Source organism: Furipterus horrens, unplaced genomic scaffold (genome assembly GCF_987537825.1).
Source record: "Furipterus horrens unplaced genomic scaffold, mFurHor1.1.pri manual_scaffold_10, whole genome shotgun sequence".
In the NCBI taxonomy this organism is placed as follows: domain Eukaryota; kingdom Metazoa; phylum Chordata; class Mammalia; order Chiroptera; family Furipteridae; genus Furipterus; species Furipterus horrens.
Genome location: NW_028327180.1, coordinates 33,819,678 through 33,833,532, shown reverse-complemented (window position 1 = coordinate 33,833,532; position 13,855 = coordinate 33,819,678). Strand labels below are relative to the sequence as shown.

The window sequence follows — 13,855 nt, the reverse complement described above, 5'->3', positions numbered from 1 at the left end:
AGGGAAAGAATCCTGCAAGCTGCCGGTTACCACTGCTTCTGTCGGTAGTGGGGTGGTCTCTGTAAGTCTGCGTCCAGTAAAGCGGACGGTGGAAAGTGTTGCTTGAGGGGCTGGATGGGTCTACAAAGTGTAGCGTTCTGCTCTCTGGGGATGCGCAACATTGTTTCCGTGTAAATCAGTGGTCATTGCTTCTTCACTTTATGCTATTTCAGCTCATGAACGTTCTCATAGACATGCTCTACTTTGGGATAGCAGGGGAAACCTGCGTGTAAAATAAAGTATTTGTTTTGTTCACTGTCTGTCTCTCTCTGTAAAAAATGTAAGCTGCATGAGGGAAGGGTTTTCTAACTGTTTTGTTTATTGCTATTTCCCCCCCAGCTTCTCAAACGGTGCTGGGCACATAATAGGTGCTTAATGGTCATTACATTCACTGCGCAGGCTCTGAACCTGCAGACCTCAGAGCCTCCCCAAGGGGCGGTACCAGTCGGCCTGTGCGGGCTCAGGAAGCCTGCCTTGATGTTCCTCTTTGTCCCGGCATTTTATGCACAGATGTTTCCAGGTGAACAATTGCTGTTTCATCTGCGTTAACTGTAATGAAATCGATTTAGTTCATCTTTCTCATATGTTTTTCCTGTTGCTCTAAGAACTCTCCCTTGTGTAAGTACATACTACATTTTCTTTTGCACTTAAACATTTATTAAGACGGTAGATTTTGTGTTAAGTGTTCTTACCAGAATTTAAAAGAAAAAGAACCTTCCTTCTCTTTTTCTCTTACCAGTTGTTAGGGGCAACCTCAGCTGAAAGCCTCAGAACTATATACAGACTCGGGCTTGATTGATGCAATGAAAGGTTGTATTTAGGTCTCTGTTTAAAGTCTTTGCAAATTCCCTTTAAAAGTGTAAGGTTTGAATGTTGTGTTTAATGAGAAGCCACTGGTAGCTGAAGCAGGAGTGTGAGCTGGAGTTGGCTGGTCAGGGCACCCTGTGAAGACCCAAGCAGACATCTGATGGGAGGGGAAGAGGGCTGTCTTTTCAAAAAGAGAGGAAAACGGAGAGCTGGAGAGAGGCCAAGTCCAATCTGTGCTCTGGCCGGAGGAGGCAGCATGTCTGTGTGTGTATCTCGTCATTTCAGTCATGGGTAAAGATCTAAGACAGCCAGGAGGAGGGGGCGAATGGGAACGGCACATCTTTTCCTCCATTCATCTGTTACCGGCTAAGACCCAGCGGTGTGATGAGCAGTCTGGAAGCTGAGACCAAAGGCTGGAAGACCTTTGTGCCAAATTGGTCTGAAAGCCCAGAGCAGGTCTCTGGGGTGGGCGGCTCCAGCTCAGCAGGGGATGAGTCAGGGAGAAGGGCCCTGCTTCCTGAGGGTCCCATCAGACCATGGCCAACACTGGTAAGGGGTGGGGGTGGACACAGGAGCCCCTATAATCCTCAACAAGGTGATTCATTACCTGCGGGCGTTTGGTCCAGTGGATTGGTCATTTTAATAACACATTTTGCTTGCTGGTAATAAGGAAACTGAGCAGGGAATCCCTAGCTTGGATGCAGGGCTCAGAGCTATGCCCTCTGGGCCATACAACCAGATCACCATCACTCTCAGGGCGGCAGCTCCACCTCATTGTAACCGAAACCCTCAAGGACCTGGTAATCACCTTTTGTGTTCCAGACTTAGGGGGTAACAGCTAATATTCACCTGGGATGACACCAGAAAGCACTTTTCACATAAGAAAAAAGAAAGCTCCCAGGAGGAGAGACATGGAACTCTTCCACTCATTTCACAGAGATAACGGCTAAGAAGCAGCCGGCTGGGCCTTCCCTGCACCTGAGAACTACGACCAGAGGGCGGGGCTCTTCACAGCAAAGGGAGAACTGCTCAGGGAGACTGAAGTGGGAGTGATGCTTCCTAGAGAATGCGTTTCATCCTCACTAGGGAAAGGAAGGAGTGCTTTGGGGCTGGCAGCTGGAGGGAAAGAAAGGCACAGATATTTAGCTTAGTGGGAGCAGAGAAACATGAATGAGCACTTGCCTTTCTGAAGTTCTGGGATGCTGTCAGTCAGGGATGTTGCTAGAAAAGAAGCAAATATGAAGCTGAAGGACAAGTCACGTGAAAGGCTTTTGTTGTAAAAGGAGCTAGCAATTGAAGTGAAGAAGGAAAACAAGCAAGGAGGTTAATGCCAAAAAGACAGCGAGAAAGAGCCCTAATTGAATCCTAGTGCTCAATGCTTGTTTAAAATAAAACCAATGTTTAAAGGCAGGGTTTCATATTTTCTTGTCCTAGTAAAGATGCTTGTTCTACAAAAAATTGGTATGAGCTATCCTTGGCTAAAGATGGTCAGGTGGCGGGGGTAGGGGCTCACCTGGGCTTGGTGTTTGAACCACATCCTATAGATACTGTGCTACCATCTCAGCTGCCCGCTCAGTGTGGCAGAGACCGGTGCCTTCTCTGGGAGCCTTCCTTGTGTGTGACTTTGGGAAACTCGCTTGCTTCTCTGTGCTTCCGCTTCCCATGTGTTAAATGAGGAAGGTAGGCCCGATGGCCTCAACTGGCCTCTTCAGTTCTAAGGATTCTGTAGCTGCAAAGCCCTTTGGAAACTAAAGTCATGTACCAGCCAGAGGTACCTTTTTAGGTATCATCTCTCAGCAGCTGCCCAACCCCCACTCACAGGGTTCAGGAACACCTATAAAATGTTGCAGGGTGGAATGCCACTTAGGAGAACAAGTCAAATCTGCTTTCCTCTTCTCTGAGAGAACCCCCTTCCCGTGGGAGAAGCATGTCCCCCGTGTGTCCCCTGAGCAGGGCTGGTCTGCACCGTGCCAGCTGGCTCCCGTCCGGGCCCGGAGGGGACTCCTCCACCTTTGAGTTTTAGACCCAGCCCAAGTCCTTGCAGTGGTCACAAGCTTCTGATCCCATCCAGGGACTTCCAGTCTTTCCCACCCTTACCCCCTGGTTGATAGAGATGAGGGGCACACGCTGAGAGAATATCTGGGGATGTCTTGGGCTTTCTCTGAGGGTCTCCAGAGAGATTGAAGAAGACTAAAGGGATGTGAGCTGTCCTGGAAACGTGGGGCACCAGGTTTTAATACCAAATCCCTCACTAACTGTGTAGGTCACACACTGTGTCTGGCCCAGCCCTGTCAGTCTCCAGGGTCAGAACAGAGGCTATTCCCAAGGAAAGGCCAGCCAAAGTCAGTGAGCGCTTGTGTGTCTTTCTCACCAGCAGGGACCCTGGGGAGCTGGGAGGGTGCTGGGTCTCAGGCCCATGCCCTCACCCCTAGTCAGGCCAAGCTGAGCTTGACAGGAAGACAACAAGGCTTCCTCAAGAGTGCTTAGCAGAGGTGGCTCACACAGATGATCTCAAAGACTGAGAACATTTTCAAAAAGCCAAGCCCTGGGCAGGGATTCCAGAACTGTCTTCTGACCTAATAAGTATAATTGTATCTGTGGTACACACACACATACACGCGCGCGTGTACACCAGAGCTGACGGGTCTACAGCGCATGTCAAGCTATGCTCCCTCCCCTCATCAATGACCCGATCCTGCAGATCGACACAAGCCTGTCTCTCTGAGACTCAGTCACAACCATCTTTGTGAAGGACACGGACATTGGAGCTGGACTGCCTTGGTCAAGGTCCAGCCTTGTCACAGCCTTGTGGCTGCCTTGTGCTTATTACTTAATCTCTCTGAACCTCAGTGTCATCATCTATACAATGAAAATAGAGCATCTTTTCATAAGGTTGTTACGGGATTATACTGGGTTAATCCATGTAAACTTCTTAAACTAGTCTCTGGTACACAGTTGAGCTCCCCCAAAGTCTTAACGAACATCATGAGTGCCATCATCATCCTCACCACCACTGCCCCCCACACTTGCTGCAATACGCCCTGTGCTCTAGGTGCCTAGAGCCACTCACTCCCTGCCCACTCCGTGCTCTTTCAGGCCTCCGTCCCTTGGCACTTGTGGTTCCGCTGACCAGAAGAACCTCCCAACCTTCTCTTCAGGAGAAGTATTGATCCATCAAAACCCAGATCAAATGCTACCTCCTCCATCACAACCCCAGAAACAGTTATTTCCTCTTCTGTACATACATCCATCAAAAATTTTTAACTGTATTACACCACAAATAAGCTCCTGAAGGGGTGGTGTCTTTGCAAACCCTGTCCTGACGCAGCGTCTGGCCCAGGGCAGGTGCCTGAAATATGGCGGTAAAGTGACGCCAGGGAAGGTGGTCATTGGATCTCTTAAGTAGGGAAACTCCTCAGTGTGGGCCTAACCAAAAAGGGCAGGATTAGGTGCCATGGAGGTGCAGCAAGTGGCACCCTACCTGCACCCCTGCCAAGGTTCATTTGGAAGCATCAGAAAATCCAAAAGTAAGGGAAGGTGACAGAGCTATTAACTCTTGACCCATACCCCTGCCAGGTCCCTCTCCTCTGTCTCAATACACCCAGTTAGAAATCATCACCCACCCCTTCCCTCACCGTCCACACCAGCCCTGCTCAGTCTTGTTAATTCGCTCTCCAGAGCACCACCCAGATCTGCACAGGTGGCATCATTTCCCCAAAATGCTCAACCTTATCATCTCACACCTGGACCTCCCCAGCAGCCGCTAAGCTGGGACTCCTGGCTCAGCTCCTGCTCTGCCCCTTGCACAGCAGGAAAGGGGTTCTTCTTTAAAGAAGGATCTGATTGTGTAGCTTTCCTTCATAACCCTTCCCATGGCACTTGGAACAAACCCAAGCTCCTTGTAGGACGAGCACACCCTGCCTGATCAGGCTCCTGCCATCCCTCTCCTTCCCCACCCTTTCCCTGCTGCCAACCTCTGGCTGTGCTGGGTCTTGACACTTTTTAGAACAAGCCAGACTTTTCCTACCCCAGGACATTTGTATGTGCTGTTCCCTTTGTCTGGAAGGCTGTTTATGCTCTTCCTAGAGTTGGCTCCTTCTCGTGTACACACAGCTTCAATGTCAGCTGTCTGGAGGGGCTTTCCCTGACACCCCTGCCCAAAGCAGGCGCTGTGCAGCCCCCATCCTGTGGACTTCAGTTGCAGCACCATATTTGCTTGCTCCAAAGCACTTACTACATGTCATCTGTCTAATTGTTTTTGTTCTGTCTCCCCAGGAATGGGAGATGCCTGAGGGCATGGGCCACATCCGTTATGCTCCCTGTTGCCTTCATCACATAGTAGGGCACCTGATTTAATGCATCTTTGTGGAATGGCAGACTGTACCAAGTACCCATAAATGCCAGGCAAGGCACCAGAGAGGCAAATATGCAGCTCACAGGACCTCCACAACAATTTTAAAAGTTACTACTTTACACAGGAAGACACCCCATTGGGAAATTAACTTGCCCCATGTCATAGTCAGTAAATGGCCAAGGTGGCATTTGCATGCAGCTCTCTGACTTACCACTGTCTGGACTGCTTTCCAGACCCTGTCATAGTCCAGGATACTGACAGAGCCTCCAGCAGACACGAGGCTCACCACCAGTGTAAATGGTGTATCAGCATATTATAGCTCTATTTTTATCTTTACTTAAAATGTCAAGACATCAGATTTAGAGAAGACCCTGCTGAAATGCCCAGATGACTCTAGCATAATATTTGTATGGATTATCATTATTGTTGTTATATTTTTCACTTGAGTTGGAATTTATAGGGAAATTGAATACAAACCCACCCTGCAGGCTGACTACTGCACTGTTAACCCAGTGATAAGTGAGGAGTAGAAGGTGTAGAGATGGCAAAAGTAGGAGAGGCTGGCCCTGAGCAAGATCAATGGAAAACTCACCAGCTAAAGGGACCGTGATCTTTCTAAGCATCTATTAGCATTGATGGTACACAGTGGTCAGCCAAAGGCCAGCCCGAGCAAGGCCCATCAGCCAGGGATCTCACTAGCAAAGCCTGCAGTCCAGTGCAGAAAATGGATCTACAATAAAAGCTCTACCATCACCACCACCACCAACAACAACAAAAGCCCGATGATATACAAGGCCCTTGACATTTGTCATTAAGTGTCATTAAATGCTCTGCGGTAAGTGCTAATATTATCCCCATTTCAGAAAGGAGAAAACTAAGGAACAGAAAGGCCCAGTAACTGCCCAAAGTCCAACAGCCATCAAGTAGCAGGGCGGGAGCTGGCCCTGCCTTTCCAACGTGTCGCACACACTCCAGGCTCTCACACATCACCATCTAGTCCCTTCCCAGTTCACAGATCTTCTCTCCCCTCCTCCAATTTCTAATATTTAAACCAATCTGCTTTAAAGCACATTCATGTCATGCAGCTTTTTATGGGAAAAGAGAGGGAAGGCATCTATTCTAACAGAACATTACAATGGTGAGCAGACAGTCCAGAAGTTAAGCAAGAGCACAGTGCCAAGCCCTTGGGCTCAGCAACAGCAGGTTCCCTCCTTCCCTCCTACCCTGCTCATGACACACACCCCAGCCTCGCCTTGGAGATTTACAACCAACAGCAAAGACTGCCGCTGACCTTTGTGTAGCCTGGCAGTTCCCACATGTATTTAACCACCAAAGCCTATTTTGAGAAACACCTGTTCCACACACCAAACGAACCAGGAGAAATGCTCACCCGACCTCTGAGCTGCGCAAAAAAAGAGGAGCGTGTGAGAGGAAGGGCCAGGGAGCTTTTCCAGGACACATGACCCTCATCACTGCAGCTCTCTCCCCTAGGGCCTGCTCACCAGCAGCCCCTTGGCCTTCACTGACCTTGGCCCCACTGGGCTCCCATATCAAGAGGAAGCAACAGGTGCTGTCCCTTGAGTTTCTTTCCCAGGGATCTCACATCCAGCCTGTCTGTGGTTTATAATCTGAGAAACTATCATAAAGAGGACATGCTTAACAAAAGGCCAGGGCAGGGATGACCCACAGGGCCAAAGAGGGGTGGCAGTGGAGCATCTCCCAGGACCTTGCCCATGCCCCGCACTGCCAGGTGATAAACACACCCCTTAGGTTCCTGTGGAGCTTGATAGTTTGCAAAGTGATCTATGTGCATTACATGACGGCATCCCCTTAAAAATCAAGGATTAGTGCCATCTCCCCAGATACCAAAGAGGACAGGAGGCCTTGGGAAGGTGAAGGGCAATGGCTAAAATTACAGCAGGGTCTAAGTGGTGCCCAGGACCCCGGTCTGGGACCAGTGTTCTGTTGGTTGCTCATCCCTTGCGTCACTCTGCCACCTGCCCTATTTGTGGTGCTGGGATGTGGCCAAAGGTTGGATGGACAGTTTCACTGCCCGAGCCACGTGGCAGGGGTGAGAGATTTGAAACTGAAACTGCAAAGGGCAGTTTAGATGGGTCCTCCAACCACAGCAGCGTTGAGAAAAGGAGGACCCAGGTGAGAGAGAGGGGCCCCCTGCAGCCCCCAGCAAATGGGCCCCCGGGAGCAGGTCTCTCTGGCCAGGGGAGCTGCAGCCCATGGGGTCTGAGGCAGCTGGGTATGGTGGCTTCACAAGTAGAAAGGACGCCTGTCACTGGGCACCTCATTCTGCCGCCAGGGCCCATGAAGGCCCCCTCAAGGCTGGTAGAGCAAGGCTGGTCTGACCATCGGCGGCCCGGTGTGGGACTCTGCCTTGTCTGGTGAGGTCTAACCTCACAAGGCCTCTAGGGCGGCCAAACGGCCAGCACCCGGGCTGCCTGCTGCTGTAGAGACCAGAGCTGCCCAGGCTGGGCTCTGGGGGGTCCCGGGGCTCCTTGGAGAGCACTTGGGGCCACAGGGACCAGGATGTGGGAGAAGACGAGTGGATAGAGTGTGTCAGGCTCTGGACCGCCCCCACCCCCGTCCCCCCATCTAACTAGAATGAAGTTACTGGAGCCTATTATATAAATGGAGCTTCTACATAAGCTTTGATCTGAAGCAAGAGCCACAGCTTACACATGTCTGAAACTGCTGCCTGCCATGACTTCATCTTCTTGCCACGTGCTATCTTTGGGCCATCTTCTCCACCCTGCACGCACATGAACACCTCAGCTCAGGCCAGCCAAAGGGAAGGGGCCACTCCCTGCAAGTGGGAGACCAGGGTCCTCTGCACTGCTGCTCCCAGCGACATCTGAGACCCAGCTCCACTCCACTCATTAGAACAATGTGGCCATGGGTAATGAGCAGGCTTGCACCACGGTGTTCAGGAAATGTTTGTGCTGCTCAGGCCCTCATGATTTGAGCCACGTCAGCATTGCACAGAGACCTGGCCATCCTGAGGACTCAGGGGTCATAATAGGCAACACCCCCAGAGGATGTTGGGTAATGAACATGTAGGAGGTGGCCACTAGGTGGTCCCCAGAGGGGATGGGGGGCCTGTCCCAGCCCAGAGAAAGGTCATTTCCCCAGATTCCTGGGGGCGGGGCACTCACAGGGCAGCGGCTCGGCGCTGTTCTTCTGGATCATTATGCAGAGCTGTAGCACCAGTTGGGGGGCGCTCTCCAGGAAGGTCTCGAGGAGGCGCAACATGTTGACATCTGCATATTCATACATCATAGCCCAGTAGAAGCGTCGCTGGTGTTCCTTCCGCCGTTGGCTCTGAATCCCCAAGTACATGGTGCGGATATACCTGCCGAGAGAGACGGAGCAGAACAGAGAGCGTGGGTGGGGGCGGGGGCTCTGGAAGGGCCATGTTGCCCCCCAAAACCAGAGCCACTTGTGCTGGTGTCTCCTTCTTTGCTCTGAGGTTTTCCAGACACTTGGACTGGTCCTACGGGTCCTCCCAGCCTACAAACACTGATACAGACGTGGTGCTAAGGCTTCAGGGTAGCATTTGTGGAGCTTCTACTAAATACCATGGCTGGCTGGGTCCCAGGCAATAGGCAGGTGTAATTCCCACATGGGACAGATGGGGAACAGCCAGGGATCCACAGTTGGATGGTGGACGGTACTAGAAGCCAGCCCCAGGCCATTGGACACAAAGCTCACGCACCCCTCAACACTAGGGAAACACAAAGCCTGCACTGGCCCCTGTCCAGGTCTGGCCCAGGACGCAGTCACACAAATGCTCTGACCCTGCTCCACCGGGAGGACAAGGGGCAAAGAAGTGGGTTCAGGTGGAGGACATGGGCTCTAGGATCCAATTCCAACTTTATCACTTGCTAATTAGTTGGACTAATTACTCCAACTCCGTGTCCCTGTTACTCTTTCACGTGGAGAACAGCATCCTAGCATCCCAGAGTTGGGTGTGGGGGAGATTAGGAAGATATAAGAGTAGTGGGCACACATCCAGGGTCCAGTAAGAAAACTCCATGCGGTGCTTTTACCTGAACTTGCAGGAGCTGTCTCCAAGCCACAGTCAAGGGGAGGATCCAAAGTACTAAGTCGGCCAGCAGTCCCTGAGGCTGGGCCAGGGCCAGAGGAGCCAGTAGCACCAGGGAAAATGCAAGTTCAGAAAGCATGGTTGTGTGGCCCAATCAGGATCAAGAATGTGAACCAAAAACCAAGGGCCACAGCCAATAGGACAGACCCACACATGCATCCCTGACCACCCACGGGAATGTAATCACTGCACCTTCTATGATCCCAAGCCTGAATCTTAGAGGCTGAGAGCATGGTTGACCCCCTACATCATCCCCAATGCCTTCAAGCATTGCCACTTGTCCACGTGGGGCTGCTGGGTGGTCCCTTCTCTGCCCCTTCACCACTGCTGGCCTGGTTCCTGCCACTACTGCTCCTGCCCCAAATCAAAGCAGAAGCCTCCTTACCAGTCTCCCAGTAGCCACTCTGGCTCCAGAACCACCCACTTTGCACACAGCAGCCAAGGTGCTCTTAGGAAATCACAAATGCAATAGTATCAACCCTTTTCTAACCATCCCATGGCTTCCCATATGCTTAGAATCAAATCCCCACCTCCTCCCTTGGTGCATGGGGCCCTGCCTGCCCCTCACTTCCAATCCTCTCTCCCCACATTTTCATGTCTTTTCTGTCTCCCATGGAGCACATGAGCTTATCTGTTGTTCAAGCAGTGTCCTGAGTGCCTATGGCTATAAAAGGAAGACACCTGCCTTCCAGGACTGAGGAGTCCTGGTAGGATGACTCTGTCATGACACAGCAAAGCAAACACACCTGCAGCAAACTCATGGGAGGGATCCTAAAGCAGGTGGCAGAGAGGGGCTCTGCGTTTTCTCAGGAGCAACGCAAGACGGGGCATTGACCAAGAACCTTGCATCGATGTTACAGAAGCCCACGCTTTAGAAGCAAATACGCCAAAGCATGCATTCGTAAAATAATTTAAACCTGCGAAGGGTTGCTCCTCTCCACTTCCAAAATGGCGGGCTCCACTCCAGAGCGCCAGTCACGGCCTGTTCCCCAACAGAAGACCAAATGCTCCACAGTCCCCTAGGGTGTGTTTTGGGACACAAAGCAACCCTGAAAACCGTTGCCTGGGACCTAGAACCTATATGCTGGCAATAATGTGCACCCACCCAACACCTGACGAATGAGACTGTGGCTGTCTCTCTAGATTGCTAAAAGACTTTGGTTGCTGCAACTCTGAAAGACCCCCAGGGGAGCTGGGACAGACCCCTTATTTCACTACAAATACACTCCCAGGGTAATGGAAAGCAATGAGTCCAGAGCGAGCTGATTCAACTATAATGCCTACCAGAGAAACAAAACTCAGATATCCTCTGTGAGCGAATCCAAGGTGTGGGAATAAATAAAGTGGGAGTGGGCAAAGCCAGAGCCTCTCCCCTTGGTGCTAATAAGCAAATGGATGCTGGGAGCCCACGGTGCACCAGGATCAAGTCTGAAACCAAATCTGGAGACCACGCCCCCTAGAACACCAGCTCATACAGCCTCCCACCCTGGAGTCCAGTTCAGGATTTCCCAAGCAACTGCCTCCTTCTACCTATTCCGCGCCTTCTGGCTCCTCCTCATCTTCTCTGCTTTAGTCCTTGAGTCGCCAGTATACAACTGAGGGGTATGTGTAAAATCCAGAGTGGGTCTAAGTGACCCCTGGGACACCCAGACAGCTGCCTATGCAAAGACAGCCTTGGACCATGGCCACAAGGTGGCGCCAGACCCTAAGCCACAGAGAACGGCTACTCTGGCGGTGATCTCATCCCCAGCGAGCGGTCTTCCGAGGCCCAGCACCCTCCTTTGCGGCACCGTCGGGGGGCAGGAGGGGGTAGGCCCAGATGTGCTGAGTCCCTACGGAAGGGACACAAGGTGACACAAGGTGGGCTGCTGCTCCCCCAAACCCTTCACCTCTCCCCATCCCTGGCAGGTTCCAGAAAGCTCACCATCTCCAGGAAAGTAGTCCAAGAGGAAAGACACCCAGCTCTCCTAGATTTGTTTCCACATCTTGTGTCACCCCGTCACACTGCCTCTCTCCTAAGAGCATCGCATCATGAAATGCATGGGTCTCAAAGCAGAAAGGCAGCGCATCATCATCGCGCAAGGACTCAGGAAAGCTGGTCTATGGTCCGCATGACCTTGGGCGAGTCCCTCCAGAGGCTGAGCCTGTCTGGGGGGAGGCGGGGCCCCTGGAGGATCCCCAAGCTTCAGCCTTCTTCAGGTGAGTAGCCCGGCAGAGCCAACCCAGCATGTTTACAAATAATAGTGCCTGAGGTTTGTGTGGGGTACTCGCAGGTGTCAGGCACTGCTCTGAGCATTTTGTATTTAATAACTCATTTAAATCCTTACAACAACCTGTTGAGGTAGACACAACATTACCCTCACTTTACAGAAGGCAACTAAGGGGCCGATGTTAGGGAACGTGCTTGAGTTTACCCAGCTCAGTGGTTGAGCAGCACCTGGAGCCCAGCAGCCTGGCTCCAGTCCCAATGCCATCAGCCCTTCCCCACGTGCCTCTCGAAGGTGGACCGTTAAGTCCCCTTTCCTCTGAATTCCGTAGCGTGGGAAAACACAACTTACCCAGAGCACCTGGGCTCTATTCCGTACTGTCAGTGGCTGCGCTACCTTGAAAACATTTCCTAACCTCTCTGAGCCTCAGTTTCCTGATCTATCAAAAGCCTGGCCCAGAGCAGAACTCCAGGACCTGTTGAATGGATGACTGTATGCCATCATGCCCCCTCAAAGGGTCGTGGGGGGCTCAAATGACATGCCTGTGAGAATATTTAGGAGACCAGAAGCCACAGATGACAGCTATTTCTGCCCCCACCCCACCCCCCAAGGTGCTTTCCGCTTTTCTGTGAGCCCACTTTCCTTACTCTGGTCCCAATTCTATCTCCTCCTCTTACTTTGTAAACCATGGAATTGCTTAAAGCTCCTTATACCTGCCCCTAGAATTCTCTGTTCTGTGAGCACACTTTCCCTTTTACACCAGCACTTTGAGGGAAAAGCCGTTGTAATCTCCTTCTTCCCATTGGCTCATCTGAGACTCAGAGAGGCTGAGTGATTTCCCCTAAGTCACACAGCCCATCATAGTTCAGGCAAATCAGAGAAGGTCTTACCCAAACTAAGTTGCCCCACTGGGAATTAGCTATAGCTCTGCCTGACGCTGATTGGGATGGGAAGTAAGTAATTTCTGCAAGGGGCAGGGGGATGAATCAGTCTGCCTCTGTGCACCTGCAGTCCCCTGATGCTTCTTGCAACATTCTCAGAAACAGCATTTTGAAACCTCTGATTGTTGAGAACTACCCACCCTTAAAGCCCCAAACAGCTCAGTCCAGGTTGTGAGGCCTGAGGCTTAGAGAATCCTCCTTAGGAAAAATAGTAATACCTACCAAATGTATCAAGTCAAAATAGCACCAATCTATATACCTTTTCTCCTCAGGAAAATAAAAGAGGAAAGAACATTCCCTGTTCATTTTATGAGACCAGCATTACTCTGATATCAAAGCCAGACAGATAGCATATAAGAAAATAAAACTAAAGACAATATCCTTCATAAACTTAGATGTAAAAAATCTTCAAAAAAATGTTAACAAATCCAATCCAATGACATACAGAAGGGAGGATACAGCATAGGGTTTATTTTGGGAATGTAAGGTGGGTTTGATAGTCAATGTAATCAATAATATTAGAAAAATCACACATCACATTGATTGATGCAGAAAGTATGCATTTTACAGAATTCAACATCCATTCATGATTTTAAAAAACCCTCAGAAAACTAGGAATAGAAAAGAATTTTCTTAATCTGAGATAGAGGAAAGGCATCTACAAAAACCTATAGTTAATATCATAATTGATAATAAAAGGCTGAAATCTTTTCTCTTAAGATCAGGAACAAGGCAGTAATGTGTACTCTCACCATACCTAGTCAACATCATACTAGAAGTGCCAGCCAGTGCAATAAACCAAGAAAAAGAAAGTATATACAGGTTGCAAAGAAAGAAGTAAAAGTGCCCCTATTTGTAAATGACAAGATTGTCCAAATAAAAATTTCCAAGGAATATACAAAAAAGTTTATAGAACCAGTTAGTAAGTTTAGCCAAGTGTCATGATACAAGGTCAGCATATAAAAATTAAATGTATTTCTATAGACTACTAAGGAACAATTCGAAATTAAAAATTTAAAAATAAATAAGATTTAAATTAATAACACCAAAAAAACATTCAGACATAAATCTAATAAAATGTGCAGAAGTTATACTTTAAAGCTACAAAACACTGATAAAAGAAGTCAAATAAAATCTAAGTGATAGAGAGACAGACATGCCATGTTCATGGATGGAAACACTCAATATAGTTTCAATATAATGACCATTCTCCCCAAGCTGATCTATGGACTTAACACAATTTCAATAAAGACCCTAGCAAGATTTATTTTTGCAGATATAGACAAGCAGATTCTAAAATTTATATGGGATGGAAAAGGATCTAGAACAGCCAAAACAATTTGGAAAGAAAAACAATGAATTTAAACTATCTCATTTTAGAACATACAAT

General features: G+C 49.7%; 1 protein-coding gene across 1 annotated transcript in view; it reads right to left on the bottom strand.

Moving 5' to 3' along the window:
* Positions 1–13,855, bottom strand: part of PINX1 (PIN2 (TERF1) interacting telomerase inhibitor 1) — a 236,594-nt gene that overhangs the window by 151,242 nt on the left and 71,497 nt on the right. The window contains exon 2 of the mRNA XM_090290168.1: positions 8,368–8,564. Coding sequence (XP_090146294.1) covers positions 8,368–8,564 — 197 coding nt within the window. The remainder of the gene's footprint in view (positions 1–8,367; positions 8,565–13,855) is intronic.